The sequence below is a fragment of the Astyanax mexicanus genome, chromosome 1, assembly GCF_023375975.1.
Source record: "Astyanax mexicanus isolate ESR-SI-001 chromosome 1, AstMex3_surface, whole genome shotgun sequence".
NCBI lineage: Eukaryota > Metazoa > Chordata > Actinopteri > Characiformes > Acestrorhamphidae > Astyanax > Astyanax mexicanus.
In genome coordinates, this window is record NC_064408.1 from 6,769,849 (window position 1) to 6,792,285 (window position 22,437).

At 38.9% G+C, this 22,437-nt stretch overlaps 1 protein-coding gene across 1 annotated transcript in view; it reads left to right on the forward strand.

The window, feature by feature from the left end:
- LOC103040661 (astrotactin-2) overlaps positions 1-22,437 on the forward strand; it is a 1,082,674-nt gene that overhangs the window by 892,228 nt on the left and 168,009 nt on the right. The window contains exons 14-16 of the mRNA XM_049465818.1: positions 6,600-6,724; positions 11,085-11,189; positions 17,349-17,528. Of these exons, the coding sequence (XP_049321775.1) occupies positions 6,600-6,724; positions 11,085-11,189; positions 17,349-17,528 (410 nt within the window). The remainder of the gene's footprint in view (positions 1-6,599; positions 6,725-11,084; positions 11,190-17,348; positions 17,529-22,437) is intronic.

Sequence of the window (22,437 nt, forward strand, 5' to 3'; positions counted from 1 at the left end):
CACCAATCTCTTTCAGCTGATTCACAGAAAACATATAGATGTATGGATTTTTGAAGCTTGCGGTGTTTATAGTGTTTAAAGAGTCATTCGAGACCCAAGTGGAAACACCAAGGTTTTTCAATGGAGGCTAATATAGGAGCTAATATACAGTATCTACTGTATATAATGGGTGCAATAGGTACAAATATCTTCTGTTAATTTATATAAAGCAACATTATGGAAGATTAGGACGTGAGTGGGGGTCAGTATTCAGACACTTCCATACAGAACAAATAAACAAGGCCATCCTGAGGGTCAGAGAACGCTAAGCCCCGCCCCCAGCTAACCAGAGAGTTTGTTAATGAGCTCACGCCGGTGACAAGGACAAACCTGAACCAGGGAGGAAAATCCATGAGCTTAGACCTCGGCCTGAGAACGCTCGTCAGCTCTCCCAGCCTCCCGACTCTCACTGATTTCATTTACCAATCAATAGAGTTCTGTGAGCATGGCCGAGTAATCTTTTTATAGTGCTCTCTCTCTCTTGCTTTCTCTCTCTCTTTCTCTCTATTTCTCTCATACACACTCCATCTCTCCGCCATTCCAGTAAAGCACGAACCAATTGTCTCAAACAGGCCCTCGCGGTTTTCACTTTCACTCCTTCCAAAATTAGACTGAGACGATGGATAGAAAGAAAAATTGATCGAGAAAGAGAAAGAGGCAAGAACAGGTGCAAAAAGTTGGGATAGGTGCAATTTTGACGAGCAAAAAATGAAATAATAATGATATTTTACATTACATTACATTACATTACATTTTGTCCAAAGCGACTTACAATAAAGAAATAATAATGATATTTGGAATCAGTAATGCAATATTAATATTTTTGGTACCACTTTAAAATAAGACTACCTTTATAAAGGGTTTATAAGTAGTTTACAATTAGTTTATTAATGGTTACTAATTAGGTTGTAAATGCCTTAAAATCATTAATAATCAGCTGTAAAATCATTAATAATCAGTTATAACACATAATTAGAAAGGACCATAATATAGATGGCTGTGGGTTCACTATTTGGCAAACAACAGGTCATTGTTGCTCTTTCTACGTATGTGTTATAACTGATTATTAATGATTTTTAAGGCATTTATAACCTAATTAGTAACCATTAATAAACTAATTGTAAAACATTTATAAACCCTTTATAAAGGTAGTCTTATTTTAAAGTGGTACCATATTTTTTAACACAATTAATTACACCACCAATGTGATCTGGTCTTAATACGACCCGTCTAACAAATATACTTCTTTTAATTGAGCTAAATTGCTGTTAAGGCACAGTTTAATTTGATATACAGTATTATTACAGATCATATACTGCTATGAACAAGCGCTGCCTCTGCTGCTGCTCCATGCTGTTTACACACTAAGAGCACGGTATGTGCAGTGTTCACTGCTCACAAATAGACAATCTCTCACCAGGAGGTACACTACCGAGGAGCCTTTTTACAGTGTCTTGCCAAAGCATTTATACCCCTTAAAACTTTTAACCACAATTGATATGGGGGTGCTGAATACTTTTGCACATCACACTTTTCTGATTTTTGTATTTGATTAACATTTTGAAAACATTGTGTCGTTTCCGTTCCACTTTACAGTAATAATGTGCTGCTTTGTGTTGGTCGATCACTTCAAATCTAAATAAAATACATTTAAGTTTGAGGTTGTCAGGTAACAATTAATTAATTAATCAATTAATCAGTTATTCAATTATTCAACCTTTATTTTGACTCGGATGTACATTAAGCGCAACCCTCATTATTATTATTATTTTTTTTTTATGTAGCCGAGCATTTACAAAGATAAAAAAATTAAAATAATAGCTACATTAAATCATTTTAAATTAAAAGAAAATGTAAAATAGCAGTGAATAAAAGATAACAATGAATAAAAATAAAATGTGAGGTTTAAATTAATAAGAGATTAAGATCAAATTAAAACAAAACATTCTTAGGGCGCCGAGTGGTCCAGCGGTCTAAAGCACTGCCACTATGAGCAGGAGGTCGCAGGTTCGAACCCCAGCTCATGCAGCTTCGCCATCAAGCTGCCGGCGCTCAGAGGGAGCATAATTGGCCCTGTTTCCTCTGGGTGAGTAGATGATGCTCTCTCCCCACATCACTCCTAGGGTGATGTCCACAGCACAGGGATACATGTGTGGATACATGTGAGCTGACGTATCAGTCAGGGTTGTATGGGTTGGGTAATTGGCCATGTAAATTGGGGAGAAAATGGGAAAAATTAGAAATAAAATTATAAAATAAATAAATAAATAAATAAAACAGTAAATAGTAAGTTAAAACTAACATTTACATAGTACAATACGAAAGAATAGAATAGAATGCCTTTATTATCACTATACACATGCACAATAAGATGAAAAGCCACTCCTTTTATAGTGCAAACATACATGTAATATAAAGTCAAACACAAAAGAATATAATAAAAAAAGAATTTTTAATAGTACAATAAAACAATAATAATAAAAAAGCAAATTAAAATAAGTTAAAAAGCAATAATATAAAACTAATAAAAAAAAGAAATAAGAATACAATAAAGAACTAAAAGAGGAACTAAAAGAAGATATAAAAGCTAAGAATAAATAAGAGGTACAGGCTTTCTGAAGTTGGTTAGATATTAAAAGTTTTAATAAAATTACTTTTAAGTTTTAGTTTTCTGTAGCTCACTGGTTCACTGTAGCTTAAAACAGGTCAAAACAGGTTTTCCCGGTTCAATAAAAAGCGAGTACTGTTAGCATATATATTGAATTGAGTTACATTAAACTAAAAGTGTATTTCATAGCAGTCTTTTTTTTTTAAATACAATATATTGTACTTTTTTTTAAGTTTACTTTCAAAAGCTTGATTAAAGCATAATATTAAAGTACTTTTATTTTTTTTTAATTGAGTAAATTAATCTGTTATATAGTATATTTACAGCATACTTAGACATTTCTCAATATGTTTTAAGTACAATTAAGTCTATATTTATTATATATTTTTTTTTCACCAGGGCAGTTCTCAGCTTTCCTCAGCTTTCTTCTTATTCATCAGTACAGATATGAAACCAGTGGACGAGTGCTGTGAAATCCTTCATCTCCACTCTTCCCTCAGCCGCTTCACCCGCTCTTTGAATATCAATCGGGCATTTGATGTTATTTATTCGTGCGTTTATTCGTTTTAAAGCAATCTGCTGCTATCTTTCCATTTGTTGTCCTTTTTTTTTGACCGCTCTATCTCCTGTCTGCAGACATCCTGACGCTCGCCTGGCTTTAGAAGAGAGCAGACCTTTAGTTCTGGGGCTGCTGATTCATCCCCTTCACTCTATCTTTCTCTCTCTCTCTCTTTCTTTCTTTTTCCCTCGCTTATCTCTCGGTGCAGCTCCGTGGCTGCGTCCCAATCTCTGCCCAGTCCCTCCCTGCCCTTTAAGGCCCAGTCAGTCATCACACTCTTACACTCACACTCTTACACACACACGCGCTTACACACTCGCACAATCACACAAGACCCAGTGGATCTGGCTCGGCCCCCCGCCGCCTCTCCGCACTGGCACTGTAAGTGCCCGCAGTGCACTCCGCCACTCTAAACACTGGCTTAGAGGAGAGTGGATGACCTCACGGCTAATCCATAGCATCGACGCGGAGCCAGAGACTCTGCTGGATGGGTGGAGAAGTGTCCACACACTGGTACACACTGATTGGAGATGTTTCTGAGGACCAGTGATGGTATAGTTACTTTGAAAAAGTAATTCGATTACTGATTACTGATTACTCCTTTAAAAAGTAACTTAGTTACTTTATGGATTACTTGATTTTAAAAGTAACTAAGTTACTTTACAAGTTACTTTATTAGTTACTTTCAGCAGCTGCAGACACCACCTCCCGCCGCGGCGCCGCCTTAACATCAAAACTATAACCATTTTGCCAATACTGCCTTTACTGGAAAATGCATTTTTAACAGCAACAATTTATCTCTAGACATTTAAAGTTGAACTATTTCCTGAAAAAATAAGTTTTTTTTATAAAAATAAAAGACAATTTCTCTTGAATTAACTAAAAAATAAAATATGGTCTTTCGTGATTTCACTTAACATAAATACTTGTTTTTATAAAAAAGAAAAATAAAGAAAGTCTTTCTTGACCTGACATATTTAACACTGTAAAACTGAACATTGAAGCTGTTGTTCTCTGCAGGGCAGCAAGGAGTGGTTTTATAAAACAGAACCGTGTATATGGTCTAGACCAGGGATCACATATATGCGGACTGCGGTCCGGGTCCGGACCCAGACGTTGTCCAGTGCGGACCTAAACCAGTAAACTACTGAAAAGTATTTAATTTTGACAGCGTTCATTTAAAGCGTCAGAACTTTTCTTGTCTTTACGGTATACGCGCTCTGCGGCTGTGCAGACCGCTGCCCTGGCTGGTGAATTGGGACGCGGCCGGGAAAAAAAAGGCCGTAATAAAGAGATAGGGAGCCCGAGAACTGGCGGAAAAACGAGAACAGGCAGAAACTAAAGACACGCCGAGCGCGAGAGAGAGAGAGACAGGGGAGGACTGTAAAGGTGACGGGAAAGGGAGCAGTGTGTGTGTGTCTGTGTGTGAGTGTGTGAGGTGGAGGGAGAGAGAGAGAGTAACGCACAGTGACTTGGATAAGTAACTTTAATCTGATTACTGGATTGGAAATAGTAACGCGTTAGATTACTCGTTACTGAAAAAAAGGGTCAGATTAGAGTAACGCGTTACTAAGTAACGCGTTACTGACATCACTGCTGAGGACTAGGCCTTTCACAATAACAGTTTCAGTAACAAGACTCTCTAGGAATTGTTATTTTCTATTAGACTAGGCTATACAGTAATACTCATGAACATAGCAGACTTATGTAGTTTTATAAAGATGATCCGTGCAGAGACTCAAGAGAACTCCAGACAAACTCCAGTCCAACTAAGCTTCTTTAATATATTTGCATTCTACTAAAATACATTCATTTACAATCAGCATATATATTGGGGGGGGGGGTGTAGTGCACTATAGGACTCTGTGGTGCGACCTATGCTTTTGTTCTTAATGGATTTATTTTTCCCCCATTTTACTCATACTCATACCACATGAATAACTATAAACATGGCTATGAATCCTAGTGCATCTCAGAAAAATAGAATATCATTAAAAAGTTACTTTACGTAACTGTATTTTAATTCAGTGTTTCAATTTAAAATGTGAAACTCATATTAAATATATTGATGCAGAAAAAAAATATATATATATATAGTGACTTAGAACAACATTTGTGGAATTAAATTTAATCACAAATAAACAAAAAAACATTTTTTCTTCCTGTATTTCTGTTTATTATTAGTTAAATCCAATTAAAGGCCACTTTACAACCTAAACTAGTTACTCCACATTACATTTCATGCTGTTAGAAAATAATTATGCATGCAATGCCTGAATTAAATACATATAATATAACAACCGATTTGGTTGTTATTATAGTTATTATTATTATTGCTATGTATTGGCATGTCAATTCTGTTGTATACTTACAGAATTTTTTGAAAATTTTCAACTGAAAACACTTCTCACGATGGTGTCCGTTAATAAAAAGAATGTAATTTTACGTTTCATAAAGATTTATACAGCAGTTAATGTAAACATTAAATAGCACAAACTCTTCTAGCCTGTTCTTATAAGGTTATAAGACATTATCCAGAAGCTGTCTTTATTGCAGTATATTGTCATTGTTGCGATTCATTGCTCTCATCACTGACCTCACGTGTAAAGCTGGTGCGAGTTCCCCGACGCCCAATGAGGTGAAGAAAGCTCGGGTCAGTGAAGCTGCTGCTGACCGACTGCAGGTCATTTCTGAACAGGCATCTAATACTTGTTGTTGATTGTTGATTATCTAATTGTTGATTATTATGGATTACAGCCAATGAAAACCCACAGTGTCTCAGAAAATTTGAATATTATATAAGACGGATTGGTACTTTTGGTACTCAGTGTGGGCAGTGTGCCAAGTCCTGCTGGAAAATGAAATCCGCATCTCCATAAAAGTTGTCAGTAGCAGAGGGAAGAAGCATGAAGTGCTGTAAAATTTATTTTGTGGGAAAACAAAACTGCACTGACTTTAGACTTGATAATAAAACACAGTGGATCAACACCAGCAGATGACAGACATGACTCTCCAACACCATCACTGATTGTAGAAACTTCACATTAACATTTACATTTAAGGTATTTAGCAGGTGCCTTTATCCAAAGCGACTTACAACAGTACTTCATTGTTACAGAAGTATTTTAAACTATACTAGTATTTATACTTCTACTTGAGGATGCCCCACAGAAGCTCAAATTCTGGCATGGGCAGGGACACATCTGGGATGCACTGTGAAAGTTTTGGCATTCAAACTACATTAATAATAATAATAATAATAATAATATGGCCAATAATAATATCTCCAACCACCTCTCAATGTAGAGTGAGTGAATTACGTGGATTGTATTTGTTTGTTTTTTGATTAATCTTGCTTTAACATTTCTTATATTTTCTCATTTTCCTTCACAGGGATAATAACTTCATTAAGGACTTTCCTCAGCTGGCGGACGGACTGATGGTTATCCCGCTGCCGGTGGAGGAACAGTGTAGAGGAGTGCTGTCTGAACCACTACCCAACCTTCAGCTCCTCACAGGTTAGATTCACACACAGTCTTTTGTAAAATGTTAAGTTTTTAAAGATGGACAAAGACGGAGCCAATGTGACAAAGTGTGGCAATACTTTTTTTCTGTATACAGTGATATAAAAAAGTATTTGCCTCCTTACAGAATTCTTTTGTTTTTGCTTTTTTGTCATACTTACATTCTTCGGATCACATTTTAATATCAGAAAAATACAACCTGAGTTAAAATTTAAAAATTATAATTAATAAAAACTACGTGAATAAAGTCTTTGCCTCCCTATACATGAACTGTGATTAATTACACTTTTTAGAAAGCTCAGTTCAATTTCACTACTAACCACAACCAGGCCTGATTACTGATACTACTACCAGACCTGTAGAATCAAGAAAGAAATCACTTAAATAGAACCTGTCTGACAACATGAAGCAGATAAAAGATCTCGATCTGAAGAAATTCAACAACAGATGAGAAAACAAACTCATTGATCATCTATCAGTCTGGAAAAGGTTATAAAGTAATTTCTAAAGCTTTTGGACTCCAGAGAACCACAGTGATTCACTATTATTCACTAATGGAGAAAAAACGTGGAACACTGGTGAACCTTCCCAGGAGTGACCGGCCGGCCGACTGAAATTACACCAAAAGGGCATGAAGAACTCATCCAGGAGATCCCAAAAGAACCCAGAACTACATTTAAAGAATAATTACCAACAAACATCACGATGATCTTCAGAACTTTGGGTTAATATTCTTTGGACTGACGAGACAAAAGTGGGACTTTTTGGAAGGTGTGTGTCCCGTCGTTACATCTAACAATTAACAATTACAATTAACTAACACATAATTTGATAAAAAGAACATCATACTGAACGTAAAACATGGTGGTTTCTCTGATTTTGCTATTTATAGGTTTATGTTTGAGTAAAATGAACATTGTTGTTTTATTCTATAAACTACAGACAACACTTCTCCCAAATTCCAAATAAAAATATTCTCATTTAGAGTATTTATTTGCAGAAAATGAGAAACGTCTGAAATAACAAAAAACAAAGATGCAGAGCTTTCAGACCTCAAATAATGCAAAGAAAAAAACAAGTTCATATTCATAAAGAGTTTTAAGAGTTCAGAAATCAATATTTGGTGGAATAACCATGTTGTTTTTTTTATCACAATTTTTTCATGCATCTTGGCATCATGTTCTCCTCCACCAGTCTTACACACTGCTTTTGGATAACTTTATGCCTTTACTCCAGTTCAGTTTGGTGGTTTGATGGCTTGTGATCATCCATCTTCCTCTTGATTATATTCCAGAGGTATTCAATTTGGTAAAATCAAAGAAAATCAGCTGTATATTGAAGTACTGTATAGAGAAGCTATACTTTCTTACTTTTCACCTTTATCTAATCTTCCCCTGTGATGATGTGTGTGTGTGTGTAATGGTGTGTGTATTCAGTCTGGCTGTGCTGTGAAACTTGCGCCCCAGGCCATGACCCTAATCCCACTATTAGCCGAACTGGCTGCAGTATTTTCCGCCTGGCTGCTTCAGAGACACTCCGACACTCCTTCCTCAGAGGACCCCGCTCACGTCCCCCCCTCAGCTCCGGACCCACACCAGACCATCCCAGAGCCGCTAATTGATTCTACTCTCTTTTTTCCACTTTCGCTCGGACTGCGATCCGCACGGCGCAGTTGTTAATGTGATTTACGCAGCAGATTGTTTTTCAGCAAATCAGATTTGAGCGGTTGTGGAGTCTGGCGGCATTAGCCGTGAGGAATCAGACACGGAGAGTGCTTCAGTCCTCCTGAGAGAACCTTCATCAGCCGCTCTACGCTTTTCATTATGCTGAATCAGGTCTTACAGGGTCACAGCACTCGCGTTCGGGGTTCGGCCGGCTCTAACAGCCTCTAATTTGGTTTGTAAAGGTCTTGGCAATCAGCTAATGTGTTAAATGAGGTGCATTTAAGCACAGGAAACGCTCCACGTGTCTCAATTCAGGCAGCGTGCACTATATTCATACACTACACTAATACTCCAGACTGTAGAGCAAGGGTGTCCAAATTTTTATTGTTGGGGGCCAGAAGGAGAAATGCATGTGCAGTCACAGGCCACAGATTCTGTAATAAAACAAATAATGAAATATACCACTTTAAATAATACATTTTCTTAACTACTATCATTCACACACCATTTTCTGTGTGATTCCTGACACATTAAAGATACACACTTCCCTCTGAACTCAGTTAAAAAATAGTCATTTTCCCAACATGCCTGAAATTTTCTGCATTAGCTGTCCTTTTTTCATTTCTTTGGAGTTGTTAGACTCGTTGGCTCGTTTTCTGCACTGCAACTGCGCACTCTCACCGCTTTTACACTGTTTGGTCTGTTTTTTGTGCCACAACTGAGCACTCTCGCCGCAAATAGACTCTTTGGCTCGTTATCCGCAATACAGCTGCGCATTCTCGCCGCATATACACTCTTTGGCCCGTTTTCTGCGCTACAACTGCGCTTTCTCGCTGCTTTTATACTCTTTGGCCCGTTTTCTGCGCTACAACTGCGCTTTCTCGCCGCTTTTAGACTCTTTGGCCCGTTTTCTGCGCTACTACTGAACACTCTCTCCGCTTTTAGACTCTTTGGCCTGTTTTCTGTGCTTCAATTGAGCTTTCTCGCCGCATATAGACTCTTTGGTCTGTTTCCTGCGCTACAACTGCGCACCCTCTCCGCTTTTAGACTCTTTGGCCCGTTTTCTGCGCTACAGCTGCGCTTTCTCGCTGCTTTTATACTCTTTGGCCCGTTTTCTGTGCTACAACTGCACTTTCTCGCCGCTTTTAGACTCTTTGGCCCGTTTTCTGCGCTACAACTGCGCAAGCTTGCCACTTTTAGACTCTTTGGCTCGTTTTCTGCGCTACAACTGCGCTTTTTTGCCACTTTTAGACTCTTTGGCCCGTTTTCTGTGCTACAACTGCGCTTTTTTGCTACTTTTAGCCTCTTTGGCCCATTTTCTAACACCTAGCGTTTACACTTTGAATCTCACATTATAAAAACCTGCGGGCCAACTCAAATTTTATTTACCTCGCAGGCCACTTCAAAAAGGGAATTTTTCAGATTATTAAACTAAATCTAATAACTTGGTTTCGTTGCATAAAATTGCAATCAAGCTTTACCGATAACTAGTAACGAGTCTTTCACATCTCTGTGGAGGGATTTAGTTCCACTCTTCTTTACAGAATTATTTTAATTCAGACACATTGGAGGATTTTCCAGCATAAACGTCCTGTTTAAGATCGTGCACAGCATCTCAATCAGACAATTAGACTTGTTTTTGAGCTTTGGGTCATTGTCCTGCTGCAGAACCCAAGTACACCTGAGCTTGAGGTCACTAAGGAACAGATGGTCGGATATTCACTTTCAGGACTGTCTGTTAAACAGCAGAATTCCTGCTTCCATCTATTGTATTACAGCAAGTGGTCCAGCAGCCCCAGACCATCACACACACACACACATACACACACTACCACCACCATGTTTTACTACGTTCAGTATGATGATCTTTTCACCCCATCTCTTTCTTATTATTGAATCATTAACACTGATCTTAACTGAGGTGAGTGAGATCCTGCAGTTCTTTAAATGTTGTTCTGGGTTCTTTTGGGATCTCCTGGATGAGTTCTTCATGCCCTTTTGGAGTAATTTCAGTCGGTCGGCCGGTCACTCCTGGGAAGGTTCAAAAGTGTTCCATGTTTTTTCTCCATTAGTGAATAATAATAGTGAATCACTGTGGTTCTATGTAGTCCCAAAGCTTTAGAAATGACTTTATAACCTTTTTCAGATGGGGGTATAATAATAATGTGCTGCTTTTTGAGATCTTTTATCTGCTTCATGTTGTCAGACAGGTTCTATTTAAGTGATTTATTGATTCTAAAAGTCTGGCGGTAATCAGGCCTGGTTGTGTTTAGTAATGAAATTGAACTCAGCTTTCTAAAAAGTGTGACAGTTAATTTATGTTAAATTAAGTTATATTTAATCAGGTTGTCTTTGTCTGATAATGCATGTATAAGGTTAGACAGGTGAAAGTACAGCTTTAAAACATGGTGGAGGTAGTTGCACAGGCAGGTCTTATGGGGTGTTCCCAATATGCAGTGGTCACTACCTACGAAATATGATTTAAGGAAATGAAAATTGGTGAACCAGCACAGAGTTCATGGATACCCAAGGCTGATTGGTGCTTATGGAGGCTCCGCCCACTTTACAACTTATAGGACTTACAGTATTAATAGGATCTGCTGCTAATATCTTCACCTAACCCATAAAATCCCTCTTTAAACCCGTGAATCATCCCTACATAAACTCTAACTATAATATCTGTCTTACAGGAGATGCCCAGTTCATCGAGGGGATGGGGTATCCCATGGTGCAACAGTGGAGGGTCCGCAGCAACCTCTACAAGGTCAAACTCAGCGCCATCACACTATCAACAGGTACATCTACGATTTATTGATTATAATTTATTAATGGAGTACATTTTTTTGGAAGGAAATGTTGCTTAATAATCAGCCAAAATTGTCCTATCTTCCTGTTAGGCTGTTGCTACTTGGTTGCTTTGGTTTTACAGGTGGTTTCTATGGTGTTGTAAGCTGATCTATGCACTAGAGGTTGTTTGGTTTATTATTGCATTGCTAGGTGGTTTCTGTGGCATTCCTTGCTGGTGACTACAGTATTGCAGGTGGTTACTATGTTGTTGCTATGTGGTTGCTAGGTGGTTGCTACACTAGACCAAGGCAGATCAAGGCAAAGCAATTTTATTTATTTAGCACCTTTCAAATACAGAGAAGGGATTCAAAGTGCTTTACAGAAAAAAAAATAAGACTAAATGCAATTCATAAAAATTATAATTAAAATAATAAAAAAATATGAAATTTAAAACGAATTAAAATGAATTAAATTGAAACATAAATACATTTAAGACATTACACAAAATCCAAAAAGAAAAGAACAAGACATTATAATGAAAAGGTGATTACTTTGATGTTGGTTGTCAAGTGGTTGCTAGGTGAAACACCTGAGGTGTTTCTAGGTGGTTAATACCATTTAACAACCACCTGAGACACCATAGTAGCAATCCTTTGAAATACCACTGTCCCTAACTACCTTTTAATTGCATAGGAACAATATAGTAACTTCCTGGGATTACCTTAGCACCCAACTACTATAGCAATCAAATAGAAAGTACTTAGCAACAAAAAAATAACCCCCTGGGTTACTGTAGTCACCAGCTGGTGATGCGACAGAAATAAACTAGCAACCACTTACAGTAGCAACACCATAGTAACCACCTGGGCTACAGTAGTCGAAAACTAGCAATGCCACAGAAATAACCTAGCAACCACTTACAGTAGCAATACCATATTAACCACCTGGGCTACAGTAGTCACCAGCTAGCGATGCCACAGAAATAAACTAGCAAGCACTTACAGTAGCAATGGCATACTAACCACCTGGGCTACTGTAGTCACCAGCAAGTGATACCACATGAATAACCTAGCAACTACTTAGAGTAGCAACACCATAGTAACCCCCTGGGCTACAGTACTCGAAAGCTAGGGATGCCACAGAAATAAGATAGCAACCACTTACAGTAGCAAAGCCATAGTAACCCCTTGGGCTACAGTAGTCGAAAACTAGCAATGCCATAGAAATAACCTAGCAACTACTTACAGTAGCAATGCCATAGTAACCACCTGGGCTACTGTAGTCGACAGCTAGTAATGCCATAGAAATAACCCAGCAACTACTTACAGTAGCAATGCCATAGTAATCACCTGGGCTACTGAAGTCACCAGATAGCGATGCCACATGAATAACCTAGCAAATACTTACAGTAGCAACACCATAGTAACCACCTGGTCTACTGTAGTCATCATCTAGTGATGCCACAGAAATAACCATGCAACCACTTACAGTAGCAATGCCATAGTAACCACCTGGGCTACTGTAGTCGACAGCTAGTAATGCCATAGAAATAACCTAGCAACTATTTACAGTAGCAACACCATAGTAATCACCTTGGCTACTGTAGTCACCAGCTAGCGATGCCACATGAATAACCTAGCAACTACTTACAGTAGAAACACCATAGTAACCACCTGGGCTACTGTAGTCGACAGCTAGTAATGCCATAGAAATAACCTAGCAACTACTTACAGTAGCAACACCATAGTAGCTACCTGGGCTACAGTAGTCACCATCTAGCGATGCCACAGAAATAAACTACCAAGCATTTACAGTAGCAATGCCATAGTAACCACCTGGGCTACTGTAGTCGACAGCTAGTAATACCACATAAATAACCTTGCAACCACTTACAGTAGCAACGCCATATTAACCCCCTGGGATACTGTAGTCGACAGCTAGTGATGCCACATGAATAACCTAGCAAGTACTTACAGTAGCAACACCATAGCCAAAGCAGCCAAATGCTACTGTACACCATAGCAACACCTTAGCAACAGTGTAACAACACCTCAGAAACCAGTGTAAGCCACTTAACATGCCCGACCATCCTGCATTTCCTTCTAGAAAAGCAGCTCTCCAGTCTTACAGCTGATCTTTTCAGCACAGACTCCTGAGAGATGAAGAATTTAAGCACTTACAGACTCTTTTGACAGAAAATCGAATAAATGAAAGGTTCTCTGCGACTCGTTGGCGGTGCTGCGTGGTTTACGGTGGTGGGAGCAGGTCTGTGTTAATGACAGTGCAGTACAGTGTGACTCCCCTGGCTGTAGAGAGAAAGATTGATGTGGAGCAGTAAAGAAAGCAAGCCCATGGTAAAGCTGGAGCAGTTCTGTTTAAACTTGAAAATACGTCTACAGTAGAAAGGAAAGGTTGACCTATGGAAGGAGCTTCAGGCCTGACAGCCGTTCCTTAATGTTCACGCTCCTCAGAAATGTCCGGGTCTCGGCGGAGAAGCTTATAAAAGAGGTTGACAGGGTGATTCATTGCTACTTCCTGGGGAAATCCTTTTAGACATCATTCTGCTGTATGGGCTCTGAGTCGGGGCCTGAGAGACTTTTATTCTGTAATATAAGTCTCACAGATTTGTGTAGAGCTTGCCCAAGCTCTTAAACATGGTGACAGAGTTACTTTACAAATACTTTCAATCAGAGAACACTAACAGGCGGACCGCGGTCCGGGTCCGGACCCAGACGTTGTCTAATGCGAACCCAAACCAATAAACTACAGAGAAGGATTTAATTCTGACGGTGTTCATTAGGGGTGTCACGATTCTTTCATTTCCGATTTTAGGGTCACGATTCAATTTTTTAACAGCAGAGAGGCTTATTTCCTGAGACACCATAGTAGCAATCCTTTGAAATACTGTACCTCTGTCCGTAACAACCTTTCAATCGCATAGCAACAACATAGCAACTTCCTGGGATTACCTTAGCAACCAGCTGTTGTAGCAATCCAATAGAAAGCAATTAGCAACAAAATAATAACCCCCTGGGCTACTGTAGTCACCAGCTAGTGATGCCATAGAAATAACCTAGCAACTACTTACAGTAGCAACACCATAGTAACCACCTGGGCTACTGTAGTCACCAGCTAGTGATGCCATAGAAATAACCTAGCAACTACTTACAGTAGCAACACCATAGTAACCACCTGGGCTACTGTAGTCACCAGCTAGTGATGCCATAGAAATAACCTAGCAACTACTTACAGTAGCAACACCATAGTAACCACCTGGGCTACTGTAGTCGCCACCTAGTGATGCCACAGAAATAAGTACTGAATAAAGTACTGAAGGAAAAAGTACTGTACACCATAGTAACCACCTGGGCTAATGTAGTCGCCAGCAGCTGCTAAAAAAAGAGTTGGGATTGGTTAGAGGAAAAACTGAATGGGAATCAAGAGTCAAAACAGCAGTAAATTCATTATCTAGGGTCTGCTCTGATTAGTAATTAATTCATTCATTCATTAATGACCAAACAGTGCATAAAAAAGAAGAAATTGAGCTTTTATCTCACGTCAGCTGATCTCCAATAATTCTCCAATAATAAATCTTACCATGAACACGCTGGCCAGCGTTTAGCCTCACTCACAAAACACAGTTTACACAGGTGTGAGCGTTGTCAAGTCATGCCCAGAGGCAATAATTTGATTTATTGATAAATATTTATATCGCTGTCCCATGAATTTTCACATGCCTGTGTAATGGACTCGTGCAAGTACTGTACGTAGGCAATGACCATTGTATTGTTTAAAACTGACATATTATTATTTTTTGTACATAAAAGGAGTACAAAAGAGCCTTAAAGCTGAACTGCAGATTTCAGAACACTCCCACCACCATGTTTAACAGATTGGGCAAGGGGTAAGAGAAGCTCTCCTGCAGATCTTTGCAAAAACAGTGACTTTTTTAAAATTCTAAGAAGAATTCTAAAGAAAAACTGTAATACATGTAAAGGTGGAGCTTTAAAAACTCAAACATTTTATATTAGTTGAGGCTCCTGAGGCTTCTGCATCAAATATGTGTTAACCCTTGTGTGGTGTTCGGGATTTCATTTTTCATCAAATGATACTAAAAAAATATTTTTTTCTAACTCAAACTCATTGGCATTGGCTCATTTTTTTGTGGAAAACATATATCTAAACACATTTTTATTACACACACACCCCACACACATTTATATTACATACAGTATGTTTGGCCAAGGGCTAATAAACATTGCTTCATTTGTAAATTTGAAACTAAACAAATTTTCTACTCATATCTTGAGTTTAATTCATTTTCTTTTACATTTTATTAAAAAACTAATAAAAAAAGAGTAGCACTTTTTAAAAGAAATGTAACATAAGAAAGGTAAAGGGCAAATATTAACCATGTAAGCTGTTTATATTGCTTGTAATTTAGGTGAAGCGAGCATGTGTAAAGCATTTTAATGTAGAATTGCTTAATTTTGCTGAATTAAATACAAGTAACAAAGTAAACGAGTAACAAAAATATGAACACCACACAAGGGTTGAATAAATGTATTTTCGTTTTTTTTCTAAAGTTTAAAAATCCAACATTTTTTTTCTTTAAAAATATGTTTTTTCAGGTAGAATCTGTCATATTAGCACCTGGTACCTGGTGCAGTTGAGTCTAGCCCCGGGGGCGATGTTTGACCAGCTACATACAGTCTGATCAGCCTTAGATCAGCGAATCTGCTGCTTTAAAGTTCTGCTTTGAAGGAGGGAAAAGAGTACAGGTCTCAAAACTCTGCTCACCAGAGAGCTTTACCTCTCTGACTGTCGGTCCCAGGAGAACTTTCCATAAAACGCCAATACTGGATTCACTGGGGTTCGATCTGTGCTCCCAGACAGCTTCATTCAAACCCAGAAAAACTGCAGCTGGACAGAAAATTAAACTCAAGCTTTAGGAAAACTGCTTAAAAAGATATCAGAGCCAGGAGGGTTATATATCCAAGCATGGGGGGGCTCCCATAAAGCTATGAATTTACTTAACGTGGGTGAGTTTCTGCACATAGGAGCTAGGGGGTGCTTATTCTTATAAATGAATAAATGAATATCATATCATATAAAATATGTAAAAAAAAAAAAAAAATCAATTACTTTTTAATTACAGCATTTCACTTTTTTTAGCATATGCAAGTGATGGCACATTAAAAACATTATTTTTTGTCTATTAAATGATAAATTTAGTAAACTAACAGGAATATTGTCTTAAATGTTTTAAAAATGTTCGTATATTAGTCTTCTTTAGAGATATACATGAGAATGGGGCGAAAAAAGGAATTATTGTGCAACCAGGGATGTGAGAATTTTATGTCAGATACTGCTTTTGAGCTAAGTTCAAGTAAAAAAAAAAAAAAAAAGAACTTCGTTTAATAATGATATAACTTAAAGTGGGCTGGGGCATCTCTAGCAGGACGAGTAACATCCTAAAAGCAACCCTTTCTAGACATTTTTTACTTCATAATCATGGCACTTACAGTTGACTAGGGCAGCTCTAGCAGGCCAGAGATTAAATTAACATATCTGTGCAACATCTACAGAATGTTTATTAAAGTAACTTTCTATTATACTTCACTTTTGAAGTGACTGAACTCTTCAATATAACTGTTTTTAGACATTTTTTACATTATAATCATAGCACTTACTACAGTTGACTAGGGCAGCTCTAGCAGTCCAGAAATGTCATGAACTAACCACATACCATATTAATAATGACTATAATGGTTCTTCAGTAAGACACAATTTATTTACCTTTTACAGCTTTAACAGATTTAACTCTAATAGGAAGGCTTTCCACAAGGTTTAGGAGCATGTTTATGGGAATTTTTGACCATTATTCCAGAAGCGCTTCCAGACCCATAATCCCCCCTCAACCAAACTTTATTCTTGGCACAATGCAGTCAAACATTACAAAATGACTGTTCTTCAAGCAGACTCTCCAAACCCAGTTTTTGGTTTTATACAAATGGCCATGCAAGTCATTGGAACACCTGAGAAGTGTTTGTTTTGAGTTACAGAACTTAAAGTGTTTGTCTATTAAGATGATATGTTTATGGTATGTGTTGAACTGTCAAAAGAATTTTACTACTATGTTGCTGATGCTGCGTTGTGTGTCCCAGGCTTCTCTAAGGTCCTGAAGGCGATGACGGCGGACAGCACTCGAGATGAGCTGCTGTCCTTCATCCAGCAGTACGGCAGTCACTACATCTCTGAGGCTCTGTTCGGCTCCGAGCTCACCTGCAGCATTTACTTCCCCAGCAAGAAGGCCCAGCAGCAGCTCTGGCTCCAGTACCAGAAAGGTACGTAGTGTTGGGTTGGAATCAAGTCAAGAGGCTTTTATTGTCATTACATCTGAGTACAGGTACACAGTGTAACAAAAATATGTTCCTCCGGAACCTTGGTGCAACATGGAACAACAATACAAAAGACAAACAAAGTGCAAATGTGTAATAAATGTGCAACATAAAACTATAAAACTGCAATAAATACAGCAGACAAAAGACACTTTAACAGGCGGGTGGGTGGAAGAAGCTGTTGCAGAGTCTGGTAGTGGAGGCTCTCTGTGTGTTGAGAAGTCTGATTGCCTGGTGGAAGAAGCTGTTGCAGAGTCTGGTAGTTGAGGCTCAGTGCATTGAGGAGTCTGACTGCCTGGTGGAAGAAGCTGTTGCAGAGTCTGGTAGTTGAGGCTCTCTGTGTGTTGAGGAGTCTGAGTGCCTGGTGGAAGAAGCTGTTGCAGAGTCTGGTAGTGGAGGCTCTCTGTGTGTTGAGGACTCTGACTGCCTGGTGGATGAAGCTGTTGCAGAGTCTGGTAGTGGAGGCTCTCTGTGTGTTGAGGACTCTGACTACCTGGTGGATAAAGCTGTTGCAGAGTCTGGTAGTTGAGGCTCAGTGCATTGAGTAGTCTGATTGCCTGGTGGAAGAAGCTGTTGCAGAGTCTGGTAGTGGAGGCTCTCTGTGTGTTGAGGAGTCTGACTGCCTGGTGGATAAAGCTGTTGCAGAGTCTGGTAGTTGAGGCTCAGTGCATTGAGGAGTCTGACTGCCTGGTGGAAGAAGCTGTTGCAGAGTCTGGTAGTTGAGGCTCTCTGTGTGTTGAGGAGTCTGAGTGCCTGGTGGAAGAAGCTGTTGCAGAGTCTGGTAGTGGAGGCTCTCTGTGTGTTGAGGACTCTGACTGCCTGGTGGATGAAGCTGTTGCAGAGTCTGGTAGTGGAGGCTCTCTGTGTGTTGAGGACTCTGACTACCTGGTGGAAGAAGCTGTTGCAGAGTCTGATAAGGAAGACTCTGTGTGTTGAGGACTCTAACTGCCTGGTGGATAAAGCTGTTGCAGAATCTGGTAGTGGAGGCTCATTGCGTTGATGAGTCTGACTGCCTGGTGGAAGAAGCTGTTGCAGAGTCTGGTAGTTGAGGCTCTCTGTGTGTTGAGGAGTCTGAGTGCCTGGTGGAAGAAGCTGTTGCAGAGTCTGGTAGTGGAGGCTCTCTGTGTGTTGAGGACTCTGACTGCCTGGTGGATGAAGCTGTTGCAGAGTCTGGTAGTGGAGGCTCTCTGTGTGTTGAGGACTCTGACTACCTGGTGGAAGAAGCTGTTGCAGAGTCTGATAGTGAAGACTCTGTGTGTTGAGGACTCTAGCTGCCTGGTGGATAAAGCTGTTGCAGAATCTGGTAGTGGAGGCTCATTGCGTTGATGAGTCTGACTGCCTGGTGGAAGAAGCTGTTGCAGAGTCTGGTAGTGGAGGCTCTCTGTGCGTTAAGGAGTCTGACTTCCTGGTGGATAAAGCTGTTGCAAAGTCTGGTAGTCGAGGCTCTGTATGTTGAGGAGTCTCTGTCTCTTCTGTGAGGATTTGATTGCATGCAGCAACAAGATTTATGAGGTCATGATGTTGGAGCATCACCACCCTACCTCATCTCCAACTCCCAACACATCCCATAATTAGTGGAAGAAGCCCCATCAGTCCAGAGGAAGCTCCATTAGCTCAATGAACATTATCTAAGGAGTGTGTATAGGCCTGTATAGCTTATGGCGGCTTCTGAAAAAGTGTTATCACACATACAGAAGCATTTTCTGAAAGGGAATTATAATATTCTCCATTAGCCTGAGTAATATGTGCTTCTGAAAAGAACAGAACAGAGCAGATATGCAGAGCATCGTCATTAAAGCGCCAGACATATTAAAGAGCTTATGATTTATTCCTGTTATTACTGCATTTCACATAACAGTCACTGTAATGAGTTTCTGCTTTTTTCTAAGGATGCTGTGGTTAAGTCTTCCAGAGCTGTTTAAACACTTCTGATTTGCTAAGGAGCATTAAATGCTGTACATGACTGTAAAAGTCTATGGCAGAGGTCGGCAATTGGCGTTCTGTGGCCAGATGTGGATTAAGCACTGAAAAACATCTGGCCCGTGAGGTTATTTGAACTATAATGAAAAAAATAAAGAATAAAATGCTTCTCTGGTGAGGTAGTGTATTAACCACGACCCTGATGACATGGGTTTGATTCCGCGTGAGGAATGGTGTCTATTTATTTCTTTTTTCATTTCTTCTAGGGTTTACCTGCTTTGAGATCAACTGTTCTTTCTGCGATTGGGTTCAACAACTCTCTGGGCTGGAGAGCTACTAGTCTGTAGCACTTCATCCCATTACACATAATGGTTTGGAAAATATCTGGCCATATGGTTTAATATAATGTGGGCCCACTCTTTTATAATAGCTTTATCAGCTTAACAACTCTTCTATAAAGGCTTTCCACAAGGTTTAGGAGTGTGTTTATGGGATCGTTTGACCATTCTTCCAAAAGAACTTCCAGAACCATAATCCCCCCTCCACCAAACATTACATTTAGAAGAATGCAATCAACCAAGCAACATTTGTGTGGCAAATCCACACGAAGACGCGTGATTGGTCACTACCGAGAACATCTCTTTACACAGCTACATCCAATGCTTACCAATGGTAACTAATAGTTGACTGAGTAAAGACTGGGTGAATTTTATAATAAGTATACATATATGATTGTTTAAAAACCCAGTTTTGAAAGTGAGGTATGTGAAGCTCCATTAAACATAAAGGTTCTAGTAAAAGCTCTTCTACTTTTCTAGTTTCTTTGATTTTACAAAATTGAAATCCTCTAGAATATAATCAAGAGGAAGATGGATGATCACAAGCCATCAAACCACCAAACTGAACTGCTTGAATTTGTGCACCAGGAGTAAAGGCATAAAGTTATCCAAAAGCAGTGTGTAAGACTGATGGAGGAGAACATGATGCCAAGTTGCATGAAAACTGTGATTAAAAACCACCAGGGTTATTCCACCAAATATTGATTTCTGAACTCTTAACACTACTTTATGAATATGAACTTTTTGTTTTCTTTGCATTATTTGAGGTCTGAAAGCTCTGCATATTTTTTGTTATTTCAGCCATTTCTCATTTTCTGTGAATAAATGCTCTAAATTACAATATTTTTATTTGGAATTTGGGAGAAATGTTGTCTGTAGTTTATAGAATAAAACAACAATGTTTATTTTACTCAAACATAAACCTATAAATAATAAAATCAGAGAAACTGATTCAGAAACTGAAGTGGTCTCACATGGCATTCATGTATACTAGAGACACAACTAGACATTTTAAAGGTCACCTTCCGCGAAAATCCGATTTTTCTTGTTTTTTGTGGAATACAGTAGGTCTCTCCGAGTTGAATGTGTACACCTGCACATTAAACTGTTTTGCAGCCCCCATTGTCTGCAGGAGCTTAGCAAAGAAATCCCCCCTCCCCCCCTCCGAAAAACGGGTGAATTCTGAATGATCTTTCTGCCTACGTAGGCAGAAACTCACAGACCAGCCCACCTTGGCTCGAGAAACTCCCAGAGGCGGAGCTGAAGCGACGCAACATCACCGCTCATCAGTTAGGAGGTGGGAGGCAGTGAGCGGCAGAGCGGTGGAGGGGCGTCGCAGTGCTCCTAGCCAATCAGAGGAGAGATATTTGCATGCTGTTTGCATGTATGAATATTCATGAGCAAAGCTGGAATCCGGTCATTTTGGACACACCCCTAAAACAGTCCATTAAAAAAGAGCTATACAGAGACACCTGAGCACTTTTTTTTTTACAAAAACGGCTCACATGTCATTCATTCATACTAGAGACCACAACTAGACATTTTAAAATGAAAGAAAAAACGACGGAAGGTGACCTTTAAAATGAATAATAAAAATGATGTAATGAGGCCTTTAAGGAGAAAAACAGCACCAATAACGAGTGGAGGCTGTGTAGATCCCACTGACGCTGAATTTATTGCACACAGCTGATCATGAACGATACAGGGGTTTGAGACTCACTTCACTTACATCAACATTAACTCAACTCAACACACAGTCAGAGAGAGGTGGAGAGGTGGAGGCATCAGGAACTGAGAGAACGAGGGATGTAGGTTCACAGCACCTTACTCTGAGAAAAAGAGAGAGAGAGAGAGAGAGAGAGAGAGAGATGGGAGAGTGACAGTATGGTGTCGGATGTTACCGTGAGCGATGACACTGTAGCGTGCTCACATGCCACCGACAGGTTTATCTGTGTTATGTTGACATGATTGTTTCCGACACCCTCCTCTCTTCCATTCCAGAGATTTCCATTTTTATATATATATATATATATATATATATATATATATATATATATATATATATATATATATATATATATATATATATATTATATATTGTGCGGTTGTTTTAAACAGGGAAAATATCATTGCTGTCCAATGAAAAACATGCATCTCCCAAACATCAACTTTACAGGAGAGATATACCTGTACAAAACTTCCCTAACTATCAATAAAAGTCAGATTTCAGGTAAAATTTTGAAGGTTATACAGGTGCATCTCAAAAAATGTTAATATAATTGAAAAGTTACTTTATTTCAGTAATTCAGTTCAAAATGTGAAACTCAAATATTATATAGATGCAATAAACACAGAGTGATCTATTTTAAGCGCTTATTTATTTATTTTATTGTTGATGATTTTGGCTTACACCCAAAAAAAAACCAAAATCAGCATCTTTTTGAAAATTTGAATATTATATAAGACCAATTGTTACTTTTGGCAGTGTGCCAAGTCCTGCTGGAAAATGAAATCCACATCTCTATAAAAGTTGTCATCAGCGGGAAACATTAAGTGCTGTAAGATTTTGTGGGAAAACAAATTCCCAAAAATTGTTT